This window comes from Monodon monoceros, unplaced genomic scaffold (genome assembly GCF_005190385.1).
Source record: "Monodon monoceros isolate NGI ecotype Baffin Bay Population unplaced genomic scaffold, NGI_Narwhal_1 Super_Scaffold_20, whole genome shotgun sequence".
Taxonomy (NCBI): Eukaryota; Metazoa; Chordata; class Mammalia; order Artiodactyla; family Monodontidae; genus Monodon; species Monodon monoceros.
Genome location: NW_021703777.1, coordinates 135,535,777 through 135,548,534, shown reverse-complemented (window position 1 = coordinate 135,548,534; position 12,758 = coordinate 135,535,777). Strand labels below are relative to the sequence as shown.

Here is a 12,758-nt window from a genome sequence, read left to right as displayed (position 1 = left end):
CCTTGGAGGCTTCATTTCTTCCTCTTGGTGGAGGAGCACTGACTGCCATGGGGCGCCGGCTGGTTCTGTCTGTGCTTGTCTGGTGTCCCTCTGGGACCAGCAGGACCCAGTCACCTGACCTGTAAGGATGCCTGACATGCAGTGTGTTCCAGATGCCTACGGCCGAGGTCCTCCTCACCTTGGAGCTGTTCCACACGCGCAGTCCACAGTCGGGGGAGCTGTCTGGCCTCTCTCCTCTCCCCTGACGTCGGGCTCCTCGGCCGTCCTGTGGGCTCTGCCTTCACAGCGGCTTCACCCCGGTCTCCTGGGCCCCTTCCTTTCTGCCATCGCATCTCTTCTCCACGCACATCCTGTCTCCCCATTAGGACACGAGTGGGGCCAGGCCATGCCTGGCTCCCTGCTTCCTTTCCCCTCCATCTCTGCCCCGGGGCCTGTGCGCTTGCTCTCAGGTGTCCGTGCGGCTTCCAGCAGCCCCGCACTTCAGATGTCTCCTCAGGGAGGCCCTGATGGCCACGTTGAATGAAGGGCATCGTCCCCGGCCCCAGACACTTTCTCTTGCTCTTCTCTCCTTCTCAGTTACCACTATCTAATGTTCTGTATTTTTTACTTTGTCTTTGACAAGAATTACCTCCCTAACGGCAGAGATTTTTGTTTTATTCACCACTGTGTCTCCAGTGCCTGGGCTGGTGCCTTGGCACACGGTGGGCTTCCGGTAAACACTGGATGGATGGACGGATGGACAGACAGACAGATGAATGGATAATGAACTGGGTGCTCGCAAGACAGTTCTGGCTCTTAGCATTATGATTTCTGCTCAGGGACCTTTCTAACCTTGGGGCCCATCATCTTCTGCTCTGGGTAAGCAAGGCGGCCTAGAGAGGTTTGAAGGCTGTGGCTGTTCTGTCGGGGACAGGCTGCTTGGATTTGTTGGGACAGAGAAAGACAGAGAAAGACAGCTACTTCCATGGGAGATAGTACTCAGTTCTCTCCCCTTGCACCCCAGACATTCAGATGACTGCTGAGCTGGGTTTGGTTAAATCCAGGGAACCCTGTGGTGTAAGCAGTTTTGATCACTGGTTTATGAAAGCAGGTAAGAATATACGTGCAAGTCTTTGGCGTCTTAGTGGTGCTGTCACTCATTCTTTTTTTTTTTTTAATTTTATTTATTTTTGGCTGTGTTGGGTCTTCATTGCTATGCGTGGGCTCTCTGTAGTTGCAGTAAGCGGGGGCCACTCCTCATTGCAGTGCGCGGGCTTCTCATTGCAGTGGCTTCTCTTGTTGCGGAGCACGGGCTCCAGGCGCGCAGGCCTCAGTAGTTGCAGCACATGGGTTCAGTAGTTGCGGCACGAGGGCTCTAGGGCATGCAGGCTTCAGTAGTTGTGGCTCGCGGGCTGTAGAGCTCAGGCTCAGTAGTTGTGGCACGCACGGGCTCAGTTGCTCCGTGGCATGTGGGATCTTCCTGGAGCAGGGTTCGAACCTGTGTCCCCTGCACTGGCAGGCAGATTTCTAAGCACTGCGCCACCAGGGAAGTCCCGTTATTCATTCTTTGAATCACTCATTTGTTCATTTATCCATTCAGCCCCCTTGTTTAAGCACCTGATACCTGGTCATTCAAGGCTTTGATAATGGAGCCTGGGGCCCATTTGAGAGCACTCTGTCAGCTGTGGCACCAGTCGTGTACATGCTTATACATAGTCCAGGTAACAAGCACAGCCAATGGCCTGTGCGAGCCTGGGTACAGGAAGACAGGGAGAGAGCCATGGGCTGAGGGAAGAGCTGGGCTGCTGGCTGGGCAGGGCTGGGGAAGCATATGGGCAACGTTCCAGCCAGAATAGGCTTGGCATGGGTCCTGGTGCACTTTCCCACCTGATGGGTTCACGGTAGGGGCACTCCAGATGGGAGAGAGGCCTGGGGGTCCTGACAGCTCCATCCCATGTGTACTCTGGCTTCCCTGCTCACCTGTTGCCCAGGTGTCCCTCTCTCGAACCTATCTTCAGGATTTTCAGGATGATTTCTCTACGGTGCAGACGACCCTTCTCGGGCTCATGTTTTGAAAATACAAATCTTTTTTCTGTTCCAGACTCCTTTTAATTTTGGCATGAATCGTAGAACACCACCCTACCCCGCTGGGGATTACTGTCTTCTGTGCAGAAGTGAGCGGAAAGACTCTTCGTTCTTAGAGAGTGGAGTAAAGACTGCAAGCAAGCTGGCCCTGTCCATGGCGCCCAAGGGCAACAGCGTGCTGCACCTGCCTCTGTGGGTGTGCCCGGACTGCCGGCGCACCGTGGAGAACGAGGAGCGGCGCGGCAGCCTCGACCCGCCGGCGGTGAGTGCCTGGCCCGGCGGAGCGGAACGGCGCGCGAGATGGCTCATTTGGGTCTGCTTTCTGGAGGAACTCCCTCCCGCGCCATCTCCTTGTCCCTGGCTCCAGCGGCTGGGGTCCCCGCCCCTCTTCCTGATGACACCTGCAGTCAGTAGGAAAGGCCCTGCCCTCCTTGGTCAGACAGCCCCGTCAGCAAGCCTGGGGGGCCTGCAGGGTGGGTTTTGGCTTTCTAAGTCTGCTCTCGGGATGTCTTTGGCAGTGTAGCTTGGTGAAAAGCTAGAGGCGTTCGTGTGCTTATTAGTGCTAGACAATTCCGTGCGCTGGTAACTCGCCTGAAATTCTTTCCCAGATGCAATTCTAAAGTCGGACTCCCCCCCCCCGCCCCCCCCCCTTTTCCATTGATTTCCTGCCTCGGCTAAATGAGGCCTTCTTGAGAACATCAGGATCTTTAGCCCAGACGGTGTCTTCATGGGCCCTGGTTCTGAAAGGGCTTGCAAACCTGCTCTTTTGGTTCTGGAAGGAGTTGGCTTTTGCAGCCATTTGAGGCCCCGCATTCTAGGGCTCTTCTGTTCCTTTGATTTCTGTTTGATGATTGTTTTCTGAGCTGTTGTCTTTCTGCTAATGCCACTCTGCACGTGGCCGATGACAGCAGCACCCAGCACCACATTCTGTTTCCTGACCTGGGACTGCTTTCCACATTGGTCGCCGACAGTTTGCTGCCCCTTCGCCTGAGCCCCCTTGCTGCCCGCCACTGAGCCAGTGGCTTCTGTTTTAGGGTTTCCTTGAAGGCAGCACCCCAGCTCACGTGCCAGTTTCTATAGTAGTGCTTTAGTAGCTAAAACTCAAAATCTGTTGTTTATCAAAATAGAAATTTACTTCTCACTCAGCCTCTTCCCACACACCCCTTTTCCTGCTCTGTTCTCCTCCTTAGCACTTCTTTCTAATACACTGTGCATTTTACTTATTCGTTTGTCTTTTTCCTTCATTGGACTGTACACTCCAAGAGGGCAGCTCTTTTTGTGTATTTTCTTGCCAAGAACAGTGCTAGCCTGGCATATTTTAGGCATCCAAAATATTTGAATTGATGAATAAATAAATGAATGAACAAAGCAATGGATAAATCTGGAATTAGGGATTAAAAAGATGGCATAGTCGGTCTGAAGTTTTTTCACCCTCAGATCTTTGTGCTTTTATCATTTTATTTTACTTTTGTTTTCTTCCTGTGTCCACTTAAAGTATTTGGTCTTTTTTCCATTTTCTAATGGAAGGCTGTTTAGCTTACTGATACCCATTTGTTCCCTGCTCGCTTCCAGTCAGCATTCTTGAGTCTCCCCTGGCTAGCGCATTTTCTTTGCTTCCTGAAGTTTGCTGTCTCTTCTTCGTGTTTCCAGTCCTGCTCTTGTGTTTTGGCCTGACTGTGCCTTTGGGAGAAGGGTTGCTGTTGCTCATCCTGGTTTTGGAGGCAAAAGCGAAAATGCCTGTCGTTTCCCATAACTAGTCTTGCCACGAGGGGAGTCTCATTTCCTGACTCCCAGTTTGTCCTGGATAATGGATCAACACACGAGGCTTTCTCTCCTCATCAAAAAAGTGACCCCAGGGACCACAGAGGTATAATGTTGACCTATGTTTGTAGACGTAAACCTTCTGTTGCTTTTGTACAGTTAGCTTCTTTGCTCAAGCTGGTTAAAATTGCTGAACTTTTTAAACTAATGAGATGTAATTTACACCTAGTAAAACTCACTCATTTTAAAGTGTATATAGTTCACTGAGTTTTGACAGATTTATACAGTTGTGTAAACACCACTACCATGGCTAAGATACAGAACCCCCAGGAGTTCCCTTGTCCACCTCGGTAGGCAGCCCTTCCCCTCCTCCCAACCCCTCGTAATAACCACGGACGTGATTTTTGTCCCTGTGGATTTGCTCTTTCTGGAGTGTCCCGTAGACTTCTTGGTGTTGTGCTTTGAGAGCTGTCCATCAGTTGTTTGTGCCTTTTTATTGCTGAATGACTTGTAGAGATATACCACAGTTTGTTTACCTGTTCACCGTTGATGGACGTTTCTGTTGTTTCCAGATTTGGACTGTTTTTTGCGTCAAGCTGTTGTGAACGTCCTTGCACACGTCCTTCCGTGGACATGCTTTGTCCGTGTCGCGTTTGGTTGAGAACTGCGCGTCTGTGCTTGTGAAGAGGGTCTGCCCATGGAGGCTCATTAAAGTCTTCTTGTCTTTTGTGTCTTTCAGGGCCTCGTAAAGTGAGTTGAGATGTGTTCCTGCTCCTCTTTTCTGGAAGAGTTTGTGTAGTGTTGGTGTTGCTTCTCCCTTCAGTGTTGTTGCTCCTCACTCTCACTGGGGGCAGTGCCAGGCAGCACGTGCAGACGCAGGGGGCCCACTCGGCCAGTCTGACAGGCCCTGGGGCTGCTGTGGCTCGTCGCCCTGGCGGCTGCTGCCCCCTGTGCTTGTGCGGGCCGCGGGGTCTCTCTCCACACTCTGCCCGCGCCGTGTGCCGGCGGCGAGAGCCTCCTGCCTGGTGCTTCCTCGGTTCCCCTGTCCGGCCTGAGCCTTGGGCAGTCCTGTGCCCAGGCTTCGGGGTGCAGCTTTCCTGGTGATCCTGCCCCTGCCGCGTGGCAGCCAGACTCTGCCTGCATCTGTAGAGGCCTCGGGGTGTGGCCTGTGCTCGTGTCCATGTGGGTCCTGGGCCTGTCTCCTGGAGGGCTCGGTCCCCTCTTCTCGGAGGATCAGCCTGGGCCTCGGGTGGAGACCGCCCACCACCCCAGCAGTGAAGGCTTCTGCTGGCTCCCAGAGAAGGGCCCGGCCTGGCAAGTCCCACCGGCCACACCCAACCTTTAAGGACTTGTCACATGCTGCGCTGTGGCCTCCGACCCACTCATGGCTGCCTGCCTTCCTCGCCTTGTCCCCAGGTGGCCTGTCACACTTGTCCCGTTCAGCCGGTCCTTTGTGCTCTCTGGTGGGCCCAGAGTTACGAGTTTGTGTGTTGTCCCGCTGTCTCTGATCTTCAGGGTAAGGGCTCTGAGCACGGACAGTGGACCCGGAGCTGAATTGCTCTCTTGCAGATACACATTCTGTTACCGGAAGTCGTGGTGGGGCACTGATGTTTCTCCCTGCTCTGTGCCTCCCAGGTCCACGTTGTCCATTTCTCCAGAGACCTCCTCTTCTGTGCCTAGACCTTTGTCCTGCCCACACACCTGTGAGGACTTCGGTTCACACATCACATCCGACTGGATCCTGTCTTTCTAGGTCACTTGCCTGAGTGTCCTCCGTTGCCATAGTTCTTGGAGCTCCTCGGTCCCTTTCCCACCGTCAGGTCCCTCTGAGCTCACTGTCATTTCTCTCTTGGAAAGCCGCTAACTCGTCTGCCTGGGGCCTGGTTCAGTGCTGCCCCTGGCTGGCAGAACGTGACTGGAGAAAAGCACCGCTGGGGTCCTGCTTCCCGACTGCGAGGTGCCAGGTCGTGTCGCCCTGGCTTTGTCACTGCGCCCCCAGATGCAGAGATGGAGCACACCCTTCCTTCTCCTCTCTTCCCAAACACCCCCCACCCACTTGGCCCTGCTGGGCTGGTCTCCCACCCCTGTGGCCGAGGGAAGTCGCCTCCCAGGTGCCCACCCCTGTCCATCCTCTGCAGGGCCTTGTTGCTTTTGCTGTTCATTCCCTCTCTTTGCTCCTGTCCGGCTCGCGCCCAGCAGAGTGCAGATGCTCTAGCGTCGTCTGCCTGTGGCCTCGCCCCTCCTGCTGTCAGCCTCCTCCTGTTCCCTTCACAGACAGGCATGTCTCTGGGTAACTTTTAAACTTTTGGTTCAGTTTCTTTAAGTGATAAGAGATTTTCCATTTCTATTCGAGTTACTCGTGGTAAATTGTATTCTTAGAAATTGTCAGTTTGGGGTATGAAGTTGTGTGTGGGTGGTCTGTTTTCAGTTCCTGCCGTACCTGTAGATACAGCTCTTTTCATTCCTCATAGTTGTGCTTTTTCTTTCTCTTTTTTTAACCACTCTTTCTAGAAGTGTGTTGATTTCGTCTTTTCAAAGAACTTTTTTTTAATTTTTAAAATCTCTTTCACTTTGTCTATTTCAATAATTACTGCTGTGTCACACACACACACACATGCGCACACGGCAGTATTTGATTGGTTAACGCTGTGGTGCCTCCGATAGAAGTTCCGGGGCACAGAGAGAGTGGTGCAGAGTCCATCCCTCTACCTTGTCTCCTCACCATCCTCTCTGTCTTCCCAGAGGCTCGCTTGTGGGCAGATTCTTGTTTATCCCTCCACAGATGTTCTTTTCTGTTCAGTGTGCTGAAAGGTAGTGATGGCAAGCACCACAGGGTCCGAATTACAGACAGATGCTGTCAGTAAGTTGAGACATGTGGTTCTCCCAGTTTCTTGTTCTTGGGAGCGGGGTACAGATGCCGTGACAAGGTGGGGTGCGTGTCAGTGTGGGGGGCTCTCCATTTTCTAGGCCTCTTCTCAGGGCTGCTGACAAGTGTCTGGGGAGCCTGAGCTTGGTACCAGCTGCCTTGGGAGCTGCATTCCTGTGCTTATCTCACCCCAGAGACCTGGCGGGAACCTGGCCTTGCTCAGCCCGCCTGCTGGGGGGAGAATGGGAGACAGCCCAGTGCCACTCACTGATTGCCAGGCGACCTTCACCACGCAGCCCTGCTGAGGCCACCACAGGCCTCGTCTCTTCTTTCTCTGCGGCCACTCTCCTGTCTCTCTACCTGCAGTTCTTCTCATCAGTTTTTCTTACTCTGCCCTGATGTGTGCTGGAAACCTCTAATTACTGCTCTAGATTTTGAATTGCTAGTTGTACTGGCTCAATTTTAAGTGTTATCCAATTTTGATTATTTCTGTTTTTAACCATAAATTGTTTTGAAGTATCTGTAAATATCCAAACATATATCTCTCGGATCACCTTTAATCACATTGACTTTTAATTTAATGCTGTTACAGTTGGAGATCATGGCATGTATTACAGTGACCCCTTATCAGTCAGTTACACTAATATGTGGTTAGGTTTTTATAAAAGTTCCATGTGTGCTTGAAAATGTTTTCTCAGCGTTTAGATAGAGGACTCTGTGTACTACCATTAGATCAGCCCCTTGTTAATTGTGTTCTTAGATCCTTTTGTGTTCTTAACTAATTTTGTTGTGCTTCATCTGTTGATTTCTGAGTAAGGTCAGTTAACACCTGCCACTGTGCGTGTGTATTTGTCCTTTTTTCTTGTAAATGTTTCCATTTTTGCTCTCTAGGTTTTAAGGCTGTGCTGGATGAATACAGGTTGATTGATTAAATCTCAGTACATTGTTCCTTTGGTTGTGGTGGCCCCTCCTCAAGGCTTTTTGTTTACTGTTTGTGCAGGTCGCTGAGCTCTCTCCCTCCCTTCCTTCCTCTCCTTTTCGTAGCCTCTTGTTCTCATTTGCTCTGTGTTGCATCTTGCAAGTGTCCTTGTGCAGCCAGCATAGAAGTATACTCAATTTGGTCTCCTTTGAGAAGCCACTTATTTATTTTTTTATTGAGGTAAAGTTGATACACAGTAAGTTTCAGGTGTACAACATAGAGACTCACAATTCCTAAAGTTTATACTCCATTTATAGTTAGTATAAAATATTGGCTATATTCCCTGTGCTATACAGTATATCCTTATATCCCTGTTGCTTATCTATTTTATACATAGTAGTTTGTATCTTTTAAATCCCTGCCCCTACCTTGCCCCTCCCCCTTCCTTCTCCGCACTGACAGCTACTAGTTTGTTCTGTATATGCGTGTCTGTTTCTCTGTTATATTCGGTAGTTTTATTTTTCAGTTCCACGTGTAAGTGATAGCATGCAGCATTTGTCATTCTCTGACTTATTTCCCTCAGCGTAATGCCCTCCAAGTCCATCCATGTTGTTGCAAATGCAAAATTTCTTTTTTTTTTAATGGCTGGGTAGTATTCCATTGTATACGTGTATATCTGTGTACCGCACGCTGTTTATCCAGTATCTCTCGATGGACACTTAGGCTGCTTCCTTGTCTTGGCTATTGTAAATAGTGCTGCAGTGAACATTGGGGTGCATGTGTCTTTTCAAATTAGTGTTTTCTTTTTCTTCAGCTATCTACCCAGGAGTGGGATTGCTGGATTGTATGGTAGTTCTATTTTTTGTTTTTTGAGGAACCTCCACATTGTTTCCCACGGAGACTGCACCAGTTTGCATTCCCACCAGCAGTGCACAAGGCTTCCCTTTTCTCCACAGCCTCACCAGTGGTTGTTATTTATGGCCTTTTTGAGAATAGCCATTCTGACAGGTGTGACGTGATACCTCATTGTAGTTTTGATTTGCATTTGAGAAGCTACTTCTTCTTCTGATTCTTTTTTTATTTTTAATTTAAATTATTTATTTGGCTGCGCTGGATTTTCGTTGCCATGTCTGGTATCTTTAGTGCGCGGCACGAAGCTACTTCTTTTTTTGTTTTTGCAGTACGCCGGCCTCTCCCGTCACGGAGCACAGGCTCCGGACACGCAGGCTCAGCGGCCGTGGCTCACGGCCCAGCCGCTCCGCGGCATGTGGGATATTCCCGAACCGGGGCACGAACCTGTGTCCCCTGCATCGGCAGGCGGACTCTCAACCACTGCGCCACCAGGGAAGCCCCGAGAAGCTACTTCTTAATGGTGAAATTAATCTTTGTCACTTCCTGTGATTGCTGATCTGTTTGGGTTTATTTCTGCTACGGTGCAGGTCACAAGTCAAGCACTGCCCTTCACCTAGATCCCCTCTGTGTCTCTCCCCCCCCCCCCCCCCCACCTCTCCGCAGAGTTCGCAGTCTTTCCAGCTCCTCTTTCTTAGTTACAGCACCCACACCTCCGTCCCTAAGCAGTGTTGTCCTGTTCTTCTGGTGTTCTGAACTTTGTACAGGTATCATGCAGTATGCATTATTTTGTGTCTGATTTATTTTGTTCAGCATTATGTTTGAGATTCATAAATGTTGTAGTTTTTTCATTTTCATTACTATATACTATTCACCTTTGTGAACTTATACTACATTTTGGTTGTTTTCCAAATTTTGCTATCACGAATGATACTCTTGGAGCACACGTTCACACATTCTGTTGTATATACATGTAGGAAAGGAATTGCGGAGTCATGGGGTTAAGATTAATAGCATATTTTTAAATGAAAACTATTTTCCAAAACAAAAATAGTAAGTAGAATAGCACTGTTTTGCAACTCTTCTTAATGTTTGGGTAATAGAAGACAGCTGAATTCTCATATCTGCTTCTGTGTTCATTCTGGGTGATAGGTTGTTTTGACTGAAGTTATGTGAAGAAAATATTTTAATGGCTTTTTCAGATAACTGTGGATATTCTTTGATACCACACCAAACCATGACAGGTAATAGTTTCCTAATGGTTAGCTGTAATGTAGAATCTGAAATGATAGCAGAGAATTTTTCCTACACTGTTAAACTGAAATCCATTGTCTATCTTGCACTCTCAATGAACCTCTTACCCACACATGATTCTGCACCGCACATTGGTCATTTGTAAAATAGCCATTTACTGAGTAAGGGAGGTCTTTGAGATAGTGACACCTTTCATTATTCAGGTTGTTGTTTTATTAAAGTCACATTTGTCACTGCCACCACCGATCTCATCAGAAAGGTCTCTAAACGTGGATAAGTGTTCAAGTCCACAGTGATGGATACAAGTTTTCCAAACTTCCAATTTTTGCTTGAAAGCTCAGATTTTATGATTGGCCACAAGTAGCATCAGCTGTTTTCCTTGAAGGGACAGCCTTATTTCATTCATTTTTGAGAAGATGTCTGACAGTATCCAAGTCTGAATAAACATAGATTGGTCTGTCAGGCATTCTTTCAAGTAAAATTGATGTTTCATGGACAGAGTGGCTCATTCAGCTCACAGTGCACAGTGCTTTTCTCTGGAATATTGCAGAAATGCTTTATGCAGACTTCCCGTTTCATCACATTGAATATTCAAAAGCCATGTGCTTAAAGGTTGAGATTTAATACAATTAATGATTTTGCAGCATCTAGGACACTCTTAAGTGGCACTGGCCTTTTTTTAACTAAGCACGTGGTGGTGAAGAACACAGTGGCTACTAAGTCTACTTTGCTGTGTATATTGTGGTAATTACTGTAACTCTGTAACAAATGTATTCAGAGAGAAAGCCCTCTTACCTTGTACTCATCAAAGATGTCTTGGTTATTCTTGGTTCCTTACATTTCTGTATAAATGATAATTATCTTATCAATTCCCCCCCCCAAAAAAAAACCCTGTTGAGATTTGACCAGGATTGCACTGACTGTAATCAGTAGGAGAGGAATTAACTTCTTTTGAATACTGAGTTTTCTAATCCCGTAAGTATGGGGTCTTTCTCCATTTATAAGCGTTTCATATTTTTCTGTATTATGCCATTGCACCTTTTATTTATTTGTTTATTTGGCTACACCAGGTCTTAGTTGCCACCTGCAGGATCTTCTTTGCAGCATGTGGGATCTAGTTCCCTGACCAGGGATCAAACCCAGGCCCCCTGCATTGGGAGCACAGAGTCCTAGCTACTGGACCACCAGGGAGGTCCCCCATTGCACCTTTTTAAAAAAATCATTTACCCATAGATACTTTTATTTATACTATTTATTTATTTATTTTAAATTTATTTATTATCTTATATTTATTTTTGGTTGCGTTGGGTCTTCATTGCTGTGTGTGGGCTTTCTCTAGCTGCGGTGAGTGGGGGCAACTCTTCGTTGCGGTGCAGGCTTCTCATTGCAGTGGCTTCTCTTGTTGCAGAACACGGGCTCTAGGCACGTGGGCTTCAGTAGTTGTGGCACACAGGCTCAGTAGTTGTGGCCCGCGGGCTCTAGAGCGCAGGCTCAGTAGCTGTGGCTCACGGGCTTTGTTGCTACGCGACATGTGGGATCTTCCTGGACCAGGGCTCGAACCCATGTCTCCTGCATTAGCAGGCGGATTCTTAACCACTGCACCACCTGGGAAGTCCCTTATTTATACTATTTAAATGATATCTTTTAATTTTTCTTCCTCTAACTTTATTGGTATAGGTGTAATTGACTTCTCTTTTTAAGTTGTTAATGGGACATTGCTAGACACCCCCCATCTGAATATACGTTAAACAGGCCTTTTGACTTTACTTCTGTCAGTGGAATCCCAAATTTTTTTCAAGATCTGCAATTTTAGGTTACACGCTGTTTGTCTCAGATGTCCTTTGCTGGTCATTCATGCAACAGTCGTTAAAACAGGCGGCTTTTGGGAACTACTGTATAGCACAGGGAACTACATTCAATATCTTTTAATAAGCTATAATGGAAAAGAATCTGAAAAGGAATATATGTGTGTGTGTGTGTGTAACTGAATCACTTTGCTGTACACCTGAAACTAACATAACATCGTAAATCAAAACTATATACTTCAGTTTAAAAAACAAGCAAACAGATGGCTTTTACTCCTCTTCTCCACCTTGGTCCCTGGCACGATACCCAAGTCAGCGGGTGGAGGGAGCAGTGGAATCCTGAGGAGGAGTTCTAGAGAACACCTGACAGTGGAGGTAGAGATGACTGAGCAGCAGTCGGCGGAGAAGTAGAACGAAAAGCAAGGGAGTGTGACAAGCACAAGGTCGTTGTCGTTGGGTCTGGGGTTAGTTTTTTTTAACCCTGCCTGAAGGTAATAAGCTGGCTTGTTCCTGTTGCATGGGTGCTGGCAGAAGACTTGAGAATCCTGAGTCAGAGACGAAGGACTTTGTTACTCAGTACAGCAGAAACATCCCATTCTCCTCACCCCCTCCCCTCCTCAAGGCCCACATCGGTGCAGGGGGTACCGGGGGTTTGTGTCCCAGCTCAGGAGCACGGGCTGGGGGGGGTGGTGCGGGCGGGGATCTGGCCCTTTTATTGTAAGCAGTAAGCAAGCCTGCCGTTTGTCTCAGGGTCCTCAGCTGCATAAACAGCCCTGAGAAGTGGCCCGTGGGGAGTGGGCAGGGGAGACAGAGCCTTGTAGCTTTGGTACATCAGCAGGACGAGGAGAGCCTGGGAGGTCCCTGGAGGACACTGTGCCAGCAGTCCTGACAGACACTGAGAAAAGCTAGCTGCGAGAGGACACAGAGTGTTGGTGTGGCAGCAGAGAAGTGGTATCTGACCTTAGATAGGTCTGTGTTCGGTTGGAGCACAAGCCCGGCTGAACTGTGTGGAGAATAACTCAGTGGAGAGGAAGCTGAGCAAGTCCAGTTAAGGGGCTGACCTTTCAGATGCTTGACTGTGAGGGGAGGAGAGTACAGACCCAGCTGCAGGAGGGACTTGGAAATGTTGAAATAATGAAGAAAAGAGCTGGTAGTGGGGAGAGGTTTTTCCTCTCATTTAAATTTTATTTTTTTACTATGTGATATTTGATATATATATGAATTATGTCTACAGTATACA

The 12,758-nt window shown here is 48.4% G+C and overlaps 1 protein-coding gene across 6 annotated transcripts in view; it reads left to right on the top strand.

The window, feature by feature from the left end:
* The first annotated feature begins 1,742 nt into the window (after positions 1-1,742).
* FAM193A (family with sequence similarity 193 member A) overlaps positions 1,743-12,758 on the top strand; it is a 104,494-nt gene continuing 93,478 nt past the window's right edge. For 4 of the 6 annotated variants that reach the window (XR_003795604.1, XM_029235422.1, XM_029235424.1 and 1 more), the window contains exon 1: positions 1,743-2,326. Coding sequence is in view for 5 of the 6 variants with exons in the window: in XM_029235422.1 (XP_029091255.1) it covers positions 2,099-2,326 (228 nt within the window). In the remaining variant the exon portion in view is untranslated. The remainder of the gene's footprint in view (positions 2,327-12,758) is intronic. The other 2 variants (XM_029235425.1, XM_029235423.1) reach the window with 2 other exon arrangements.